At 41.7% G+C, this 21,127-nt stretch overlaps 1 protein-coding gene across 20 annotated transcripts in view; it reads right to left on the bottom strand.

Moving 5' to 3' along the window:
• nfia (nuclear factor I/A) overlaps positions 1–21,127 on the bottom strand; it is a 738,669-nt gene that overhangs the window by 163,033 nt on the left and 554,509 nt on the right. For all 20 annotated transcript variants that reach the window (XM_048539762.2, XM_059647912.1, XM_048539775.2 and 17 more), the window contains one exon: positions 13,448–13,565. In XM_048539762.2, coding sequence (XP_048395719.1) covers positions 13,448–13,565 — 118 coding nt within the window. The remainder of the gene's footprint in view (positions 1–13,447; positions 13,566–21,127) is intronic.

The raw sequence follows: 21,127 nt of genomic DNA, 5'->3' as shown, positions 1-21,127 counted from the left end.
TCAGCTCTCCAACGCATTTCTCGGCTGAATTTTACTGGAGGTGACTGTCAAAGAAACCAAAAAAATACACTGTTCCATTGAGGCAAGCAGACAGTGAAGGCAATTATGATCGGAGATAATTTTAGGTCCAAATTCCAAAACCTGCTAGCATATTTCCAACGTCAGACACCCCTTCTGACTCTGGAGCCTAGTAGGCACTCAGACAGCCTGTCATAATAGGACCATCAGAGCTCCCTTCAATTGCACCCAAATGCAATGTTACTGTGCAGAGGGGGGCCCAGTCAGAGCCACAAACAATCCTCCTCGTTATGAATGGCATAGACAGCTATGAGCATTCTTTACTTTTCAATTTCGGTTATTGCTTCTGACATACCTCAGAGTTGAGGTGCATTGCATTTCATAGCAGTACACATCTTGTCCTGGGAGACTTTTTTGCTGTGGGCTCCTTGATGGGACCTTCCAGTGTCCTTAATGAGACAGCAATCATTAAAGCCACCTTCTTATTGACTGGCCACAGAAGATTCTTACTCATTTCTTTCACACAGGAGTAACCCGGAAATGGTTTTCTAACAGGGCCTACCTATCATGCTTGCAAGATGAGATAGAACATAGAACATAGAACAGTACAGCACAGAACAGGCCCTTCAGCCCACAATGTTGTGCCGACCATTGATCCTCATGTATGCACCGTCAAATTTCTCTGACCATATGCATGTCCAGCAGTCTCTTAAATGACCCCAATGACCTTGCTTCCACAACTGCTGCTGGCAACGCATTCCATGCTCTCACAACTCTCTGTGTAAAGAACCCGCCTCTGACATCCCTTCTATATTTTCCTCCAACCAGCTTAAAACTATGACCCCTCGTGCTAGCCATTTCTGCCCTGGGAAATAGTCTCTGGCTATCAACTCTATCTATGCCTCTCATTATCTTGTAAACCTCAATTAGGTCCCCTCTCCTCCTCCTTTTCTCCAATGAGAAGAGACCGAGCTCAGTCAACCTCTCTTCATAAGATAAGCCCTCCAGTCCAGGCAGCATCCTGGTAAACCTCCTCGGAACCCTCTCCAAAGCATCCACATCTTTCCTACAATAGGGCGACCAGAACTGGACGCAGTATTCCAAGTGCGGTCTAACCAAAGTTTTATAGAGCTGCAACAAGATCTCACGACTCTTAAACTCAATCCCCCTGTTAATGAAAGCCAAAACACCATATGCTTTCTTAACAACCGTGCCCACTTGGGTGGCCATTTTAAGGGATCTATGTATCTGCACACCAAGATCCCTCTGTTCCTCCACACTGCCAAGAATCCTATCCTTAATCCTGTACTCAGCTTTCAAATTCGACCTTCCAAAATGCATCACCTCGCATTTATCCAGGTTGAACTCCATCTGCCACCTCTCAGCCCATCTCTGCATCCTGTCAATGTCCCGCTGATTTTGGGGTCTACAAGGTATGAGGTAACAACTGCTGCTGTGGAGCTGGACTGATTCTTGATGAGCTTTTTAAAGAGACCTTGGAGCTATGTTGCTTTTCCACAGGGGGCCATCTGCTTACTGAGGGTTGATTCCTGCAATATGAGATCCTGTGTGAAAAGACAGGGATTCATCTGCCATTCTTTTTAGCTGTGAGATGGTGCTGAAGGGATGGGGAGATGATAGAGAGGGGAGGGAAGGACAGATGGTGGTGAGGGGAGAGGAAGATGGTTGTTAGGTTAGGGAGGGAGAGGTGGTGATGAGAGGGCAGGGAGGAGGAGCACATCTCCACATCCCTCCTGCTTGGCCCAATCCAACCTCGCCCCAACAGCCCCAACTCACTCCTCTCAACAATCCAACTGGACCCAGCCATGCATGAAAACTCCAGCGCGACACAGAGTCCTCTTCCCCTCCCACTCACCCTTGCATGGTTCTCACCCAGCAGGAATCGGACCCCTTCATCCACCTGGCACTCAATCCCTCACTCACTTGGCATCCTATTTCCCATTCACATATCAGACACTCCAAGTCAATCCCCCTTTCTCTAGCCACATACCACCATATCTTCTCACTTTGTGCACAGGTACTGAAAATTAACACAATGCTTTAGCCAACAATGAGCAAGTGGGGGATAGATAATACATAGCATATGCTGGCAGGAGACTGTATTAGAAGCGTTGAGGGAGTCTTGGTAAGATTTATACATTGGGTCATGTGATAAACTGACAGACACATGCACAGAGGGACAGAGAGGAACTCAAACTTGGATCAGTTCAGTTCTGCGTTGGAAAGTTCCAAACTGGCTTGTCATTGAAGGGTATTCTCTGAAAACTGTCCCAAAACCCCCTGAATCTTATTATTATTCCACACATGAAAAGTGCATGAATAGAAAAGGTTTGGAAGGATATGGGCCAAGTAGAGACAGGTGGGGCTTGTTTAATTTGGGATTATGGTCAGCATGAACTGGTTGGATCGAAGAGTCTGTTTCCGTGTTATATGACTCTATGACCTACCTTTCCTCATCCACTCAATGTGCCTTTGTGATCTTTAACTTCTTAAGCACAGCATAAAAAATCTGTGAGAGTTAGCCTGGGATATTACTCTGGCACTGAGTGGATTTCTCTGAAGAAGGGTCACTGGGCTCAAAATGTTAATTCTGTTTTCTCTCCACAGATGTTGCCAGACCTGCTGGGTTTTTCCAGATTTCAGATCTTCAGTATTGGCAGTTCTTTGTTTTATTTTATTTGCGTAGATCTCCCTCTGGTTTGCTACCAAGGACATATTTGGGACAGACCAGACTTGGAATCTAGGTGGCTGGGAATTCACTGACAGATAATTCTGTAATTTTAAAGAGGACTATCGTTGGTTGAATCCGTCCCAACAGTAATCAAAATATCTGGGCCATTTCGCGAACTGGAGATTTCACCTTGATGTTAAAGATGAAATTGGATTTTCATTAAAGATAGCAATTTGTCTGCATCCACAGGCAGATTCCACTGCCATTATTCTCTCTGCTGTAATTCAGTGTCACACCAGCCTCCTCTTTATGTTTTCTAACAATCCTGCAACTACAGTGAACCTTAATGAAAATTCTTTGATCAAGCTCCAGCTGACAATTGCAGTAACTAAGACATATTAACGAAGCTTCTGTTGTATGTCCTTGACACTACAAATGTTGCACCCGCTCTGCATTTTGCAATCCATTAGCAGGAATTTTCCTCATTTATCACAAAATCTAACCTTGCTCACAAAATATTAGTGGTGTGAAAGCCATACAATATCATTAAGAATTCAACATCTGCATAAATGAGCAAACAACCAACAGACGGACACCTTGTACCAGTGTGAAGCCAAATCTGTACAATTATGGAATCTGCTTTCAAAGCAACATATAAAAAGGTCATATGTATATATCCAATCACTGTAGCAAGATATTACATCAGTAAGCACTGAAGGCCTTTTCACACAACCCTTATTGTATTAACCTGATTTTGATTTAGTGGGATCCATTCATAAAATTCATGCTTTTAAGTGGATGGTATAAATGCCAGTTCATGTCAAAAGGTTCATATCAATCATCCTCACAGAAATTCTAATCACAGCAGCAGTGAGTGCTATAAAAGTTAAATGGCACCCCAAAAGGGAGAGACTGGAGAACAGGCACTTAAGCCCACCAACGCATACATTCTAGCCAGCATTTCCAGAGCACAAATAAAGGCTCAGGATGTGGTCACCCATCTACTTACCTGTCATAGGAGTATGCAACACAGAAGGTCACTCAGTCCATCATGCTTTAAGAGAGATATCCAAAACCCTAGTTCTAATTTTACATACTTGCAATTTTGATCCCCTTCATATATTCATCCAATTCCAATCTGAATTTGTTTCCATCCAACTTTTAGGCAGTAAAGTTTAACCCACAACATTTTTTTTAACTTCTCTGAATTCTTAAACCTGAGCCCTCTAGCCAATGAGCGTCCTACTAATAAACAAAGGGTCACTGTCCTTGAGGCATTGGCTTGGTTTTTCTCTCTAAAAATGCTACTGAGCCTCTCCAGCTATTTTTGCTTTTACTTCAGATCTGAAGCATCCCCAGTTCTTTGTTTCATTAACCTGCTAATTAACTAATTTCTCCACTTTCAGAAAATTTCAACCTTCAGCACATCTATCAATCTTATCCTTCTCTACTGTAAGGGCTGTGTGCACATTATCCTGAGGCTAATGACCGATGAAGACAAAAGTGTTTTCTCTCAAATAACAAAGTGTACAGCTGGATGAACACAGCAGGCAAAGCATCATCAGAGGAGCAGGAGGGCTGACGTTTTGGACCTATAACCTTAATCAGAGGGTTTTTCTGAAGAAGGTTCAAGGCCTGAAACGTCAGCCCTCCTGCTCCTCTCATGCTACTTGGCCTGCTGTGTTCATCCAGCTCTGCACCTTGTTATCTCAGATTCTCCAGCATCTTCAGAGATAGCAGGAACTGCAAGTGTTTTCTCTCAAGTTCTCGACATTAACAACCAGTCACAAATCTGGAGATCTCAATTCCATGATACTCTTCAGTGCATTCTGTAGCATGCTATATCTCAGACCTTGGTTGGTGCTATACTTATGGAGGCTAAAATATGGAGACCAACCAGGAAAATTATGAAATAGTGAAGTCAAAAAGTTAAGAAAATGAATGTTTTAGCTTAAATACAAGGCCACAGGTATCAGATATGATAGCAAGGTTGTGTACAAACTGGTTTAATTTGCCAGTTTGGCTTTTGCCAAGGAGAACGATGACATCAGTAGATAGAGTACAGATCTTCACATTATTTAATGGGAGAAAATGTCTACTCATCCAATACTGGATAAAACTGGAAGAAATGCACAATGTTACAGGTCCCAAATCTGCCTGGTCACCTGTAGGGAAGGAAGTCTGCCACCCTTACCTGATCTGGCTTACCTATGACTCCAGGCCCATTACAACACCATTTACTTTTAATCAGCATCTGCAATGGCTGGGCAAGCCACTCAGTTCATGGGCAAATAAGGAGGGCAACAAACACAAGCCTATACAGCAAAACACACATCCCACAAAAGAACAAATAAGAAAACAACATTACTGCAATGTATATCCAAGAATTTATTTTTCCCAGGAGGCTGCAGGCATGAGTAACAACCTTCCACGAAAGTTTGAGCCTCCTCACACATCAGTACTTCTACATTTTGAGCAAGCTGGTCCTCCATCAGTAGACCATTCATTGAAGGGCCTCACCTGGATCTGTTTTCATCCTATGCAGACCTACATTTTCTGTTGCTTGTGCTGGTCTTGCTGATCCTTTTGTTCCTCATCTGCTGCCCAAGGTAAACCTGAAGAAATTGTTCCAAGGCCACAGTGAAGGCTATCAGTAAGAAAGAGCAGATGAGGGTGAGCAGAGTCCAAAGACGGATGAACTGACTTCCAATAGGTCAGACATTACCTGCCAAGCAGTGACAAGCTCTGGCAAAATAGCCATCACTGTGAAATCTTAACTCGATTTCTGCCTCCACAGATGTTGCCTAACCTGTTGAGTCCTTGATAGCCATAAAAGAATATTGTGAATGGCCTCATTAATATCACGGCTTTTATGGAAACCTGGCTAACCAATGATGACAACTTTCCTCTGAATGAGACTAACAATGTGTCTATACTTTCTACTGTTAGAAGGCATTTTAAAAGAATCAAAACATTACCCGCTGTACATAAATACAGAAAAACGATTGAGGAGCGAAAGCACAACTCTCGTACTCAAATGCTACAGCAGTGCACCTCATTCCAAAAACAAAAGACTGAAGTAAATACAAAATCAAAAGAAACATTTTGTCTCACACTGACTGAAAGGTTGAGCATTGAAAGCAAAATGGGGCAATATTTTTCATTAGCATCATGCAGATAAAACATCAGAAACCTACAGGGTTCAAAACACAGAAGGAGCTACATAGTAATGAATGCTAGACCTTCACTGAGCTCTCCTTGACAACAAACAAGGACCACTTTCAATACCATTCAAAATAATTCTTTCTAAACTGAAATTATTCATAGACTGAGGAACTAACAGGTGCAAATAAGTTGAGTCAAAAGTGGTGCCAAGTTGTTAACTGTTTTACCCTACCGATTCTTTCCTAGATTCAATTATTTTCTACAACTAAACAACTAAAACATATGAGTAGCACTATTGCTATTTGCATTAAAGAATTGGAGATTCTGCTGCATAAAGTAGGAATCTAGGAGTAAAGATGCAGCATAAGCACCTGCTTCATCTGCAAGAAAGGGAGGTCCCTGCTAAAGCCAATGGTTTTGCAAATTTCTTATGCCTAGCTTCAAATGAGGATGTAAGAGAAAGTTGTACAGTTGCAGCTGTAAAGCACTTTACATAATGCCAGCAATTGTTAAACTTTTGCAGTTAATGGTGCAATTCCGAATTTGCACAAAGCAAGATCCCAGAAACGTCAATGAATGCACAATCTGTTGTAGTGATGTGTGTTGAGGATAAACATTGATCAGTATTTCTCAACAACTAGAAAATGCTTGTAGTGCCCGAAGGATACACAAGATAGTATTCACCCTAATACTGAAATGCAAAGCTCATCATTTTTGATGCAAAGATAATTTACATTCTGACAGGAATGAGTGCAGCTCCAAAAACATGAAAGAAGTTCAATATCATCTAAAGGCTTCAACATTCAGGCCTCTGTCAGAGATGCGTGGTGGCAACAGTGGAGATCATCCAGAAGTTGCACTGCACTAACTCAGCTTCACGGATGGCAGAAGGACAAGGAGAGCAGATGGAAAGGAGTACCATCACCTCCAAATTCACGTCCAAATCACACACAATCCTGAATTCAGGCAATATTGTTGCTCCTCCACTGTCATCATACTAACATCCTAGAACTCCCTTCCTAAGATGGTTTATTTTCACCCCAAAGACTTTCGCAGTTCAAGAAGACAGCTCACCTTCTTGAGGGCAAGCAGATATAAGCAATAAATGCTGACCTGACCAGTGGCATTTTGTCCATGTATGAATGACAGTCACCATGACAGACTGATCTGTGCTGCTATCCTTACTTCAAGTTAATGCTTCTGCCCAGATCTTCATGCCAACTGACGTCCAGGGTGGAACCAGGGAGTCAGGTGTGGGTGGCAGTGATGGCTGGACCCTTACATTGTCTTATTTTATTATCTGTTGGCACTTGACTTGAATTTTTACATGAATTGGGGGGGGGGGTGGAAAATGTTCATCACTTCTGAATGATGTCGGCTTCCTCATGCATACCCTTTTCAAAATATATTTAGTTACTCATTTATTCTTTCACATTTCAGTTCTATAACTTTGCTCCTTTTCAAATGAAAGAAACATATACCTATTAGGCAATGTTCTTACAATTTTATCTTGTACTTTCTACGCCTTTTAAGCAGTTACTTCAACATTGACTAAATATTTCTAATTTAATTCGGCAGCACAGTGGCTCAGTGGTTAGCCTTCTGCCTCACAGAGCCAGGGACCCGGGTTTGACCCCACCCAGGGGACTGCCTGAATGGACTCTGCATGGTCTCACCTTGTGCATCAGGATTTCCTCCAGGTGTTCTGATTTCCTCCCACAGTCCAAAGATGTGCAAGTTAGGTAGATTGGCCATATTAAGTTACCCTGTAGTGTCCAGGGATGCGTAGGCTAGGTGCTTTATCCATGGGAAATGTAGGGTAGGGGGATGGTTCTGGGTGGGATTCTGTTCTGAGGGTCAGTGTGGACTCATGGGCCAAACAGAATCCCTACAGTGTGGAAACAGGCTATGTTTCCAACAACAGAAAGGTTTTGAAGTAAGAAGAAGAAAATGATCTCTAATGCTAATTGGCTGATAGCTAAAGATCTGGTTATTTCAATAACTTTTGTTTTAGATGGGAAGTAGTTTGTTCAGCTTTTCCAAGAAATCAGAGCTTGCACCAGTTTAGAGTTTTGGAATCTAACAGAAATGTGCTTTGCACCTATCTGATCACAAGCAGTACGTTCAAAACTGATTGCTGCATAATTTCAATCTCATGTTAACATCCATGTTTCCAGCTGCACCCACACTCCTGATACTATTAGGGGAGAGGGATAGCCCACTCTTAATAGGGTGGATTTAGACCTACAATCTCCACGAACACAATACAGCAACATTGCATGAAGTTTCCTTCTGAACAATCATGCTCATATTCCACTTTGCGAAAGGCACAAACTTATTTAAATTCTCCTCAGCATAGATAATTAGTGTCAATTTGCTCATCAGAATAACACCCAAAAGTATATAAATCCAATATTTATCTGAAGATAAGCTACTTTTAGAAATCATATGATCCACTTTAGTAACAAAAATTCTGACATTTTGCTATTTACTATTCTACATTTATTCACTGTATCATAAAATGCTTGAAATCTTTATATCGCATACACTGTCAAACAACTTTCAAAGCAAATAAGGAAGGAAAGAAATAAATTACTGGGTTATTATCTACGGTTCCTGCATTTAATCATTTTTATCAGTAACCAGAGTGCATATATCAGAGAACTGTAATAAGGATAATTTGTTGTGCTAATTAAGTACATATTCTGCTGCACATGAAATGGCTCAAATCAAAACAAAATTACCTCAAAACAAAACCTTGCACACCAATTTTGGGTTTTGAGCAAGTCGCCTAACGGCAACAAAAAAATGATGGTGTTGTACATTGGTGTTTCAAGATGATAATGGGGGAGAAATTGAACTGAATTGTGCCGCTTTTTTGAAGGCAAGCCCTTTGTGTTCCAAAATGGCATCTGAGATGTTTGCACACTGGTAATGTGAAGCATCCTCAATAGTTTCTTATTGAAGGAGATTATGATCTTAATTAGTGTGCAATGCTGATCTGACTTCAGTCTTGCCATTTTAGATTCCCCAGCTAGTGGAACTAACCTCTCTGTTGTGTATCCTGTAAAGTCCTTTCGGAGCATTACAAATTTCAAGAATAAGACCATAAGACATAGAAGTGGAAGTAAGGCCATTTGGCCATTCAAGTCCACTCTGCCATTTAATCATGGCTGATGGGCATTTCAACTCCACTTACCCGCACTCTTCCCATAGCCCTTAACTCCTTGCGAGGTCAAGAAATTATCAATCTCTGCCTTGAAGACATTTAACATCCCAGCCTCCACTGCACTCCGTGGCAATGAATTCCATAGGCCCACCACTGTGGCTGAAGAACTGTCTCTTCATTTCCATTCTAAATTTACCCCCTCTAATTCTAAGGCTGTGCCCACAGGTCCTAGTCTCTCCGCCTAACGGAAACAACAATAAGTGATGACCTTAGTAATCCGAAGTATAGACTCAGTTTATTCAACTTCCCATTATAAGAAATCAATCTTATCTGAGATATTAATCTACTAAGACTTCGCCACACCATCCCAAAAGAAAGTATATCCTTCCTTAAATGTAAAGATTACAAGCATACATTGTGGCCCTACCAAAACCAATTGTAGCAAGACTCACTCATTCTGGTTATTCAATTGCCTTGCAATGAATAGCTAACATAATTTCTTGGTGAAATTGTATGTGTAAGACCATAACACATAGGTGTAGAATTAGGCCATTCAGCCCATCAAATCTGCTCTCCTATTTGATCATGGCTGGTATGTTTCCCAAATCCATTCTTCGGCCTTTTCCCTGTAGCCTGTGATCCCCTTGCTAATCAGGAACCTATCGTTCTGACAATGTGGAAAATTGTCCAGGTATGTACTGTGAGTAAAAAGCAGGATGAATCCAATTCATTATGCATAGGCCTGCTAACGACCTGTCCATCATCAGCCAAGTGAGTCTTGATAGACCTACTAAGTGAAATTCCTTACCGACACACAGCTTGGATTCTGTCAGGGAGGCATACCAAGCACAAAGAAACAGGCTGAGGTTGCTGGAGGCCAATCATCTCAGTTCCAAAACATTACAGCAGGAGTTCCCCAGAGTTGTGGCACAAGCTCAACCATCTTCAGCTGCTTCATCAAAGACCTTCCCACCATTATAATAGTCAGGGGTAGCCATTTTCATTGCATAAGGATTAGCAAATTTTGCTGAACCTTAGGTACTGAAAAAGGCCAAATTCATACAGCAAGATCTGAACAACATCCATCCTTGAACTGACAAGCAGCAAATAATATTTGTGCCATACAAATGCCACAAAATTACAATCTCAAATGAGAGAGAATCTAGCCATCTCCCTGAGATTCAGTGGCATTCCAACTGAACTTTCCACTATCGAAATTTCAAAGGGGAAGCATTGACCAGTGATTGAACTGAACAGTCATATAAATGCTGTGACAAGAACAAGTTCAAGTCTAGAAATTCTAAGGTGCGTAGCTCACCTTCTCTTACCTTAATGCCTATTTGCTGTCTACATGGAACATGCCAAGTGTGTGATGGATTGTGACTGTCCATCAGCCTAGGTAGCTGTAGCTCCAACAACACTGAAGAAGCTCAACACCATCCAGGCAAACAGCCTGCCTGACTAGAACCCCATCCACCACCTTCAATATTAACTCACAGCACATACCATACAAAATGCACTGCAGCAACTCTTTTGACAGCACCTTCCAAATCCTTATCTTCTATCATCTAGAAGGACAAGTTGAGCAGATGCATGGGAACATCACCTGCAAGTTCCACTCGAAGCCATGCATCATACTGTCTTGGAGCTAAATCACTGTTAATTCACTGTTGTAGGATTGAAAACTTGGAACATCCTCTCTAAATGCCTACAAATACATGGATGCCTCAAGAACTGTAATGGTTTATGAAGACGATACACCATCACCTCCTCAGCTAAGAGCTGGCAAAAAAGAACACTGTCTTAGCCATCAATGCCCACAACCTATGAATGAAAGAAAAATAACTTCTCATGGGACTGTTTCCAGTTCTTTATGGCTAGATCCTGGGAACTGATCTCAACATTATTAGCTCCTACTGTCTTCTACTATGTTTCTGGAAGACGTCCCTGCCTCTGCTGACACAGGTCGTCTTGTTTCTTTTCCACCTCCTCCACGACTCCATCACAAATCCTTAATATATGTGTTACTCTGGGGTCAGTTTATATTGTTTATTGTCCTGCACTCTTCCAAATCATGTCAGCACTTCCAGCAGCCACAAAGTGCTTTCCTTTTAAGAGGTGTACATTAGCTCTTCCTGATCAGGCTAGTTTGAAGCAGCAACTTGATATGGCCTTCTGATGCTTGTAGCCAATGCACAACATGTTTAAAGCTGTCCGCATGCAGCAATCATTATAATAAGCAGGCAGCATGAAGATGCCATGTTACATTTAACAAAGCATGGGTAAATCTACACCGTAGTCCTGCACATTTTTTTTTAGGGATTAGCCAATTTAACCTACATGCTTCTCTCATGTTGAAGTACAAATTCTCAGAGTATCAATCCTGAGAGTTATCAACAGGAAGGTCAAATCCTCTTTTAGGGCAGAAAGCATGATTGGAGAAAGTGGTTTATGCTTATTATAACTGGTTGCTTTTGTGGACCACTTTATACGAGTGCACTAGCAGCATAAACATATGAAACAAGTCCTTTTTGTCATGGATAATGCATAGTACGATGTCCCCAAAAAATACAGGGACAGATAAATGTTATATTCAAAGTGGCACCAAAGAGATGGTCAATAAAAAAGACCTGGCACTGTTACAGCTCAAAGAATCTGAGGTATCCAGACAGGGTCAAATGGGTTATGCGCCAGTTGGACATATACATCGAATGGTTATTTTCTTGACACCAGCCAATTAATCATCTGAATATCCTCTTGATCAAAGAAAACTGCATGACTCACTGGAAAATCAAGCTAAAATCATGAGGATTCGATCAGAATGAGTTTTCAATAATAGCAAGGCAGTGTTTTCCTTCATTGATATGATTCCTTAGGTTTGCCTGGTTCCTTACGTAGCCAATTTTCCTATTTTTTCCTAAGGAGCTTTCACTGAAATGGCACCTCTAATGAATTAAATTTCAATGCATCCCATACAGAGCCTCTGCTTTTAGACGCTGAAGAGATCTGATGTTAACTCATTCTTGCTGATTATAAATTTGGCTAAATTGTTTCAATTTTTACCAGTTCTGATGAAAGATTATTGACCTGTAACGTTAATTCTGTCTCTCCGCAACATTTCTGTGTTTATATCTGGTTTCCAGCAAATGCAATATCTTGCCATTGTATTAGGGAGAAAGAAAGATTGGGCAGGAAAAGCCAGGCAGAAAGGACAATTCGGGGAAAAAAATTAAGATCAAAATGTGGCTTTTTTTTAAAATCTAAAAACAACTGAAGGAATGAAACTGCATTTTTAATTGTTTGCTTTTTGGGCAATTGGGGTTGATTGGCAGTCATTACAATTATCATTTCATTCTACAGTACTTACCTTGTTAATTAACTAAACTTTTTGCAGCAAGTATAATGGGCAATCAGCGTTTAAATGTAGCAACTTCATGAAACAGGATGGTTTTGTGAAGCTAACTGCAAAGTAGCCCATATCCCTAGCAACTTGTGGGAACTTGAAATTGTAGCTCTTCCTTGTCAGATATTCTTGGCCAATTTGCACATTAATTACAACGTGCTTTTCTCACATACCATTATGTTTTTCAACAAAATCCGGGCTAATAACTCTTTCACAGGCCCAGTTTTGCACTTAACGCGAGCATGGCTGTAAGCCTATATTTTCACTTGTAATGTTAACTTGCTTTATTCTTGGAACAAATTGCATGGCACTCTTGAAACAAAAGGAGACACAGAGTGAGCATAATTAATAAGAATTTTAGAAAAATTCTAAAACGGTACCTAATATTTCACAGAAGCAAACCTCAATGAAATGCTAACAATCAAAAGATGGCATTGTACTGAGAGTTCATGAATCACCATGCATGGTTAATGAGAGGGTTGTTGAAAAAGAACCTAGAATTAACATACTAAGACCTGTGGAGCATCCTTTGAAGGGAACTGGGTAGCATTTAATCTGCATAATGGTCTAAATTTGGTACACAATTCAGTACCATCATATAACAGGAGTCTGATAATGAACACCTTTAGTACGACTGTCAAAAGTCATTGTGTGGCAGGTTACTTGGATGTATTTGGGGAGTAGTGTGGAAGAAAGCATGAAATAAAAATGAGGAGACATCTAAATTCTCTACTTTTATTGGGTTGCACAGCAAAAAGTGATTTCTGACTAGTACATATTGACAATCGTTGTATACTGGCTTAAATACCTCAGGGCACTTAAAAGGATAAGCCAAATTTCCAATGAAACTCTCCCATAGGTTGTAACAACCAAATGCATTATCCCCATTCCAAACAATCTGAGATTTTATCTTGAAGAATATTTTAACAGTGCAATAATGACATTTAGTGACTGCAAACCCACAGGTTAATTCATGATTCAGTATAAATCTGTTAATTACCTGCTTGAGGACGTGCTGGGCAAAGACCTCCTCATGGCCCCAGGGCTCATGCTATAATACGAAGATCCCTCCAAATCTGAGAGGGAGAAATTCGGGCCTGTTCCGGCAGCTATTGGTGCTGGAAGTGCAGAGAGAAATAAACATAATTTTTTTAAAACAAAAGGTAAAAGCTTCTATGACTTTTCTGAAAACTAAGACTTACAATGAATTTGCATTACAGTGCAGTCAGGTCATATTTGGCAATCTGTGCTTGACAGTCTTTCAATTAAAAAATGCAAAATGTTCTGTAAATATGGTGCAGTAATAAGTAACTTGATTGTTTAAAGCAGAATTTGACGTGGGATCAGCCTATCACAATTCGGAAACCTTGCAGTGTGGAAGTTGTTGCAGTATGTGCAATAATGCTTTGGGAAAAATAGCCATCAAGAAAATCAGTCATGGCTGCAGTATTAATGCCCAATTGTAAGGTCTTCCTATTGTTTCTTTAAGTGCGAACACCAAGGGCATTTGTTTACATAGTCGTTGTTTTTAATTAAAATTGCACTATTTTTAAATACAGTCCTTAATCACCAAAACAAGGCTGTGGGTTCATTTAAATTCTGTAAAAGGTCTCTATAAATCTTAAGTGGTTCTGATGTTTCCAAGTTCTGAACATTAATTGTGCAGAAACCTGAAATACATTTTACAAAGCTAAAGCAAAAACGTAATAAACTTCATTTAAGAACCCAAGCATCAGGTGATCTAATTGCAGTACAGTATTTTAATATCACTGGACTATCAATATGAGAACGAGCAGTGATCAAGAAATATTTTTAAAGAGCATGCCTTAAGTAACAAATTAGCACTAATACTCAGATCAGAGATAGCAGTTTAGATTCTGAATGTAACTTTGTTGCAAAATGTCTTTTTTAGTTTTAAATCAGAATGATGTGCATTTTACCAACCTTAGACTGGAAAGTAAATCTGCACTCTATTCCATGCAGTGTGCATAGGGCAGCTTCAGCACTACAAAACCTGTACCACTTCAAACACAATGACAAGATTTTCCACTTCCATGCTCCTCAAGTTCATCAGCTGTTGTCCAGTATAATGCCTGGGTTGAAATGTGTACTTAAAGAACCTACACGCATGTAGCACCTGATCAGATTCTCATAAATATCCCTGCAAAGCTACCAAATGACCCCCACCTACTATTACCCTAATTTTAGGAAATTGCCAGTGAGGTTTAGATAAGGTTGCAGGAAGTAGGCTGAGTCACTTCCTACTGGGCTATTTACCTTTTGTGCTGGAAGGAAACTGTTTTCATGTCTTTAATGGCAAGCTGGCTCTAAACATTGCAATGGAATTTTGCTGCACTGGTAAAAGGAACATTGTTTTTAAAATAATCATTAGAATACTAATTATGGTTCTGTAACACTTATAAAACAAATATTTTGGAACATGTTCTAACTTTCTATTCAATTCCAACACAGAATTAAGCTTCCTTTCATTTATCAACCTTACAGGTATAAATCTTTCCCACTGTCCACAAGCAGATGTACATATATCAGCCCCCAATTCCCCCATAAGGACCACTCACCTTTCCATGACACATTAAAGTAGGCAGCCATTTTACACCCAAATTTCTGATGTTGTTGTTCTCAAACTGACCAGTGAAAGGCAAAGGAGACAAGGCATCGAAGGATTTAATGTTCAGCTTTTCCCTCCTTCACTTTGAACAAGGAGCTAACTTTGCCAGAGCACTCTTTTACATCATGTCCAAAGACACAAATTAGTCATGCAATAAATTGTGGTTAAACGCTCAGGTTCTAACATCCAAAATATCTTGGGCAGATACATCAGTTTAGTGACCACAGCATCAACTGTGCAACTGGACTACGCTGATAACTTACAGCCGCAGTCAGCAAAGAAACTTAAGAATGGAAGTGTTTTAAAGAAAACCTTGAGTAATGCAGGAGTCACTTTGTGCAGCAGTTTGTCAATTAACAGTCAGAGTGACAAACAAAAGAGAATTGTTCCCTGCAGCTGGTCATATTAAACTCCTTGCAAAGTCAGAAAAACTCAAAACAGCGACCTTTAAGAAACAGATGATTTCAAGGTTGACCTTTTGTGGCTTCACACATTTTCTCCTCAGGTGCTAAAAGCATAAAATATTTGACAAATAGCCACTTTTCCAGCTAAAATAAATCTATTTTAATTAAAACTGACAGAATCACTTTGGTTTGCTAATGTAACCCTTTCACACCAGGAACTTTCATTATAAAAGTCTTAATCTCAAATTAAACTGCATGTCTTTTGATATATTTGACTTAAATAGTGCAAGGCTTGATTTGTTTTATCTCATATTGCACTGTTGCTCTCAAAGCCAATTATTCTTTATTCTGACGACACAACATTAGACACTGCAGCAAGCTGCCAATATTGCCAAGTGGAAACAAGGATCCTCACTACACTGAACTCAAGACTGACTGAACCATGTCCAACATTAAATGACTGAATCCCTGGTCTTCAAAATGTGGAATTGAATCAGCACTCATATAATTTTCAAAGTGGGGGTCAGTTAGCTTAGATGGCTGGATCAGTGGTTTGCAATGCAGAGTGACGCCAACAGCGTGGGTTCAATCCCTGTAATGGCTGAGGTCGCCATGCTTTCTTGACCTTCCCCTTGGCTGAGGCGTGGTGGCTCTCAAGTACAATCTCCTCCCTAATGAAACAGCAGCCCTCTGGAACTATAGCAACTTTAATTTACAAATTCTAAAATCACAAGTTGCCATTACTTATCCAGTGGTTTGTATTTTATGTCGTATACTTTCCTATCCTTTTCCAAACTTTTCAATTAATTAAAAACACAAACTTTTAAAAAAAACTTTAAATGCCAATTTGTAAATAAGTTGAGCTAATATCATCCTATTAATCATTCATGCTGACTGGATCAATTAAGTGATTATTCTGTTGAACAACCTAAAGTTAGAAGAGGATAAATACGTTCTATTAATTATCTGAACTGATTCCCGACCAGAGCTTAATTGGATGACCAAAGATAACACAGTAACTGAATTAGAAGTTCTCAAAGCAGTTGCAATGGAGAGAACTGAAAATTTAGTTTCAGGTGTTACTTCCGGCAGTTATTTCGTGGCTTGTGTTTTGAAGTGCTGGTGCATAAATATCAGACGAGGATAAAACTGAGTCAATAAAAAAATGGTTTCCTTACTTAAATAGTCTGCCCACATTCACTATTTGGGATCAGAGATGAAGCATAGTCACCTGAGTAAGGCAATGCTGGAACAGCATAACAAGTGTCAAAGACTGAATTTTCGTCTGGGTGCAGCAATGGCCACACATATTCTGGAGGATATCTGATTTTCCTTCACATTTCTGACATTGCGCCATATTGGGCTGCCCATTTTGCAGATCAGAAATGCCAAATGCAAACTTCGCACCTGCCCACAGTAAGGTCAGTTCTCCATTTTATATGGGAAATGAAATTCTGATTTCCTCCCATGCGTATTTCTATCTGGTGGAATGGGTTTTTAGAAGCCTATTAAAAGCCCACCAGGTGTGATAGTTTTCAAATTGAAAACTCGCTGACAAGTCTGAGACATTGTGAAAGGCAAGTGTAAAATGTCTTCCCACTTTCACTATTTGGTGTTCTATTGAAATGTTTTGAATGCTATGATTCATCACAGAAATCTTTCCTTTAAAGGTAAGATGCACTTATATTGACCAATCTTCTGCATCTGTTCACACATGGCAAAGTGTGTTTCCAATGGAGAAAACATAGTACAGTGAAAAATGTTACAAATGATCCCATCGCTGAGTGCTGTTGTCTTGTCTACTTTGATTTAAATTGGTCTAGCTGGTCTTGACTCTTGGGAGAGAAAAAAATCTAACCACCTGCCCCTTTATACTGATTGGCAAGTACTCTACTCTTGAAATTAAAATGAACACCAGCTGTTCTTTTCTTTCCACAGAGAAATCTACTGTTTGGACCATTGTGACCATTATTAATAATTCACTGAGTTTCTTGCTTTAATGGGTTTTAACAGGGTTGGTGTTCTATTCACCTAAGAATGGGTGAAATTTCAGTAAGTTGTAAAACATATCACCCTTTAATGTAGTTTCTGGTTTGTTGACAAAAGATTATAAGTATGACATGGTTTTATTCACATGATAGAATCAATTATTTTAGTCAGAATTGATGAGTCAGAGGCTTCTATTAAGGGTGGTGATGGGGCCATTTCCCATTTCCACAAAAGAATGTAAAACATTCTCAACCGATATTGCATGGAATCATAGGACTGTACATTGTGCAAATAATCATGGCTTCACAGGTTTCAAGGGGACCATAGCAGTGGCATGGGGTAGCACAGGTGATCAAAGGTGCATGGAGGAGGGGGGAAATGTGAGGGGTGAGGTCTTTGGGATTTTTCACATCGTTAAGAGCTGGAACACTGTTGGAGAACCAAAGCCCCCCTCTCCTCACCCACATTCCTCATATGGTCCAGTAGAGTGCATTACAAACACAACTCTTGTGTGAAAAGGTAACGATGTTATGTGAATTACACAAGTGTGCAGATGCAAACTGCAAAAGTGTGAAAACTGCAGAAGGTTTTTCTATGTCCAGGGGAAGAAACAGCTCCAATGAAGAAAATAGGATGAAGTTAATTGGGACAGTAAAAAATACATTAATGCCCTGATACGAAAGTGTTAGCAGCTGCTATTGGGCACATATGGTATACATAATCTCAATTAGAAGGGAATGACACAAATATATGATCTAAAATAAGAATACATTTTGCCCCTTGCCCTGCACAAGTGTTTTTTTATTGTGATGCACAAACATTTGTGTATTTTGTAATCCCTGCACTGCAGGGGAAGATCAATTTCTGACCTGAATAAAGATATTTGCAGCATATACCTAAAATGACTAGTAGTTATTGACCAAACAATTATCTCGAGTTCCATTTATAAACACAATAAGATACCAACATGGAGATTTTCATAAAGCTCTAATAGGTTATCGATTGAGCAAGTTTTCAGTGAAACAGGGATGTGTTGCAGAATCAAAGCCTGAAGTAAGATCATTGCAAAGTACTCATGGTGTATCCTCAATTAGATAGCCAAAGAAGGATTTTAGGTTCAACAGGGTTGCAGAGTTGTGAATTAACTAGAACAAGGCAGAATAGAAGCAATGCAGGGGCAGAAGAGAAACAATAGAGGTGTGAATGGAAAGTTACTTCATTGGAAGAGGAGAGAAAAGAGGGAAGATTCAATCCTCGTAGGAGAAAAGTAAGAAATCCATTCTTGAGAAGCTGAATGTACAATTCTGAATCGTAAACTATAACTCTGAAGGGGAAAATCTCAGTTGGAGTTGTGGAGGGCACAGAAGCAAGTGGCATGGCAGCCAGCAGAATGCCGGAGGAAATCTATCTTTGTAAGGAAGTAGCAGGTTGGATTTCTGCAATTTGGATGAAACATAGAATCAGATTATTTGCTTTGGCCATAATTGGTAATTCTGTAAAAAAGAGTGATCAAAACTGCACCCATACCCGAGCACCAAACCATCATCTCCAACACCATTCACGACCTCATCACCTCAGGGGACCTCCCACCCACAGCCTCCAACCTCATTGTTCCCCAACCCCGTACGGCCCGTTTCTATCTCCTTCCCAAAATCCACGAACCTGCCTGCCCTGGTCGACCCATCGTCTCAGCCTGCTCCTGCCCCACCGAACCCATCTCCACCTATCTGGACTCCATTTTCTCCCCTTTGGTCCAGGAACTCCCCACCTATGTCCGTGACGCCACCCACGCCCTCCACCTCCTCCAGGACTTCCAATTCCCTGGCCCCCAACACCTCATATTCACCATGGACGTCCAGTCCCTGTACACCTGCATTCCGCACGGAGATGGCCTCATGGCCCTCCGCTTCTTCTGTCCCGCAGGCCCGACCAGTCCCCCTCCACCGACACTCTCATCCGCCTAGCTGAACTCGTCCTCACACTGAACAACTTCTCTTTTGACTCCTCCCACTTCCTACAGACTAAGGGGGTGGCCATGGGCACCCGCATGGGCCCCAGCTATGCCTGCCTCTTTGTAGGTTACGTGGAACAGTCCCTCTTCCGCACCGACACAGGCCCCAAACCCCACCTCTTCCTCCGGTACATTGATGACTGTATCGGCGCCGCCTCTTGCTCCCCAGAGGAGCTCGAACAGTTCATCCACTTCACCAACACCTTCCACCCCAACCTTCAGTTCACCTGGGCCATCTCCAGCACATCCCTCACCTTCCTGGACCTCTCAGTCTCCATCTCAGGCAACCAGCTTGTAACTGATGTCCATTTCAAGCCAACCAACTCCCACAGCTACCTAGAATACACCTGCTCCCACCCACCCTCCTGCAAAAATTCCATCCCCTATTCCCAATTCCTCCGCCTCCGCCGCATCTGCTCCCACGATAAGACATTCCACTCCTGCACATCCCAGATGTCCAAGTTCTTTAAGGACCGCAACTTTCCCCCCACAGTGATCGAGAACGCCCTTGACCGCGTCTCCCGTATTTCCCGCAACACATCCCTCACACCCCGCCCCCGCCACAACCGCCCTAAGAGGATCCCCCTCGTTCTCACACACCACCCTACCAACCTCCGGATACAACGCATCATCCTCCGACACCTCCGCCATTTACAATCCGACCCCACCACCCAAGACATTTTTCCATCCCCTCCCCTGTCTGCTTTCCGGAGAGACCACTCTCTCCATGACTGCCTTGTTCGCTCCACACTGCCCTCCAACCCCACCACACCCGGCACCTTCCCCTGCAACCGCAGGAAATGCTACACTTGCCCCCACACCTCCTCCCTCACCCCTATCCCAGGCCCCAAGATGACATTCCACATTAAGCAGAGGTTCACCTGCACATCTGCCAATGTGGTATACTGCAACCACTGTACCCGGTGCGGCTTCCTCTACATTGGGGAAAGCAAGCGGAGGCTTGGGGACCGCTTTGCAGAACACCTCCGCTCAGTTCGCAACAAACAACTGCACCTCCCAGTCGCAAACCATTTCCACTCCCCCTCCCATTCTCTAGATGGCATGTCCATCATGGGCCTCCTGCACTGCCACAATGATGCCACCCGAAGGTTGCAGGAACAGCAACTCATATTCCGCCTGGGAACCCTGCAGCCATATGGTATCAATGTGGACTTCACCAGTTTCAAAATCTCCCCTTCCCCTACTGCATCCCTAAACCAGCCTAGTTCGTCCCCTCCCCCCACTGCACCACACAACCAGCCCAGCTCTTCGCCCCCACCCACTGCATCCCAAAACCAGTCCAACCTGTCTCTGCCTCCCTAACCGGTTCTTCCTCTCACCCATCCCTTCCTCCCACCCCAAGCCGCACCCCCAGCTACCTACTAACCTCATCCCACCTCCTTGACCTCTCCGTCTTCCCTGGACTGACCTATCCCCTCCCTACCTCCCCACCTATACTCTCTCCACCTATCTTCTTTACTCTCCATCTTCGGTCCGCCTCCCCCTCTCTCCCTATTTATTCCAGTTCCCTCTCCCCATCCCCCTCTCTGATGAAGGGTCCAGGCCCGAAACGTCAGCTTTTTTGCTCCTGAGATGCTGCTTGGCCTGCTGTGTTCATCCAGCCTCACATTTTATTATCCCATTTTG

This window comes from Stegostoma tigrinum, chromosome 8, assembly GCF_030684315.1.
Source record: "Stegostoma tigrinum isolate sSteTig4 chromosome 8, sSteTig4.hap1, whole genome shotgun sequence".
Classification (NCBI taxonomy): Eukaryota; Metazoa; Chordata; class Chondrichthyes; order Orectolobiformes; family Stegostomatidae; genus Stegostoma; species Stegostoma tigrinum.
Note: the sequence above shows the minus strand (reverse complement) of the source record. Positions and strands in the feature narration are given on the sequence as shown.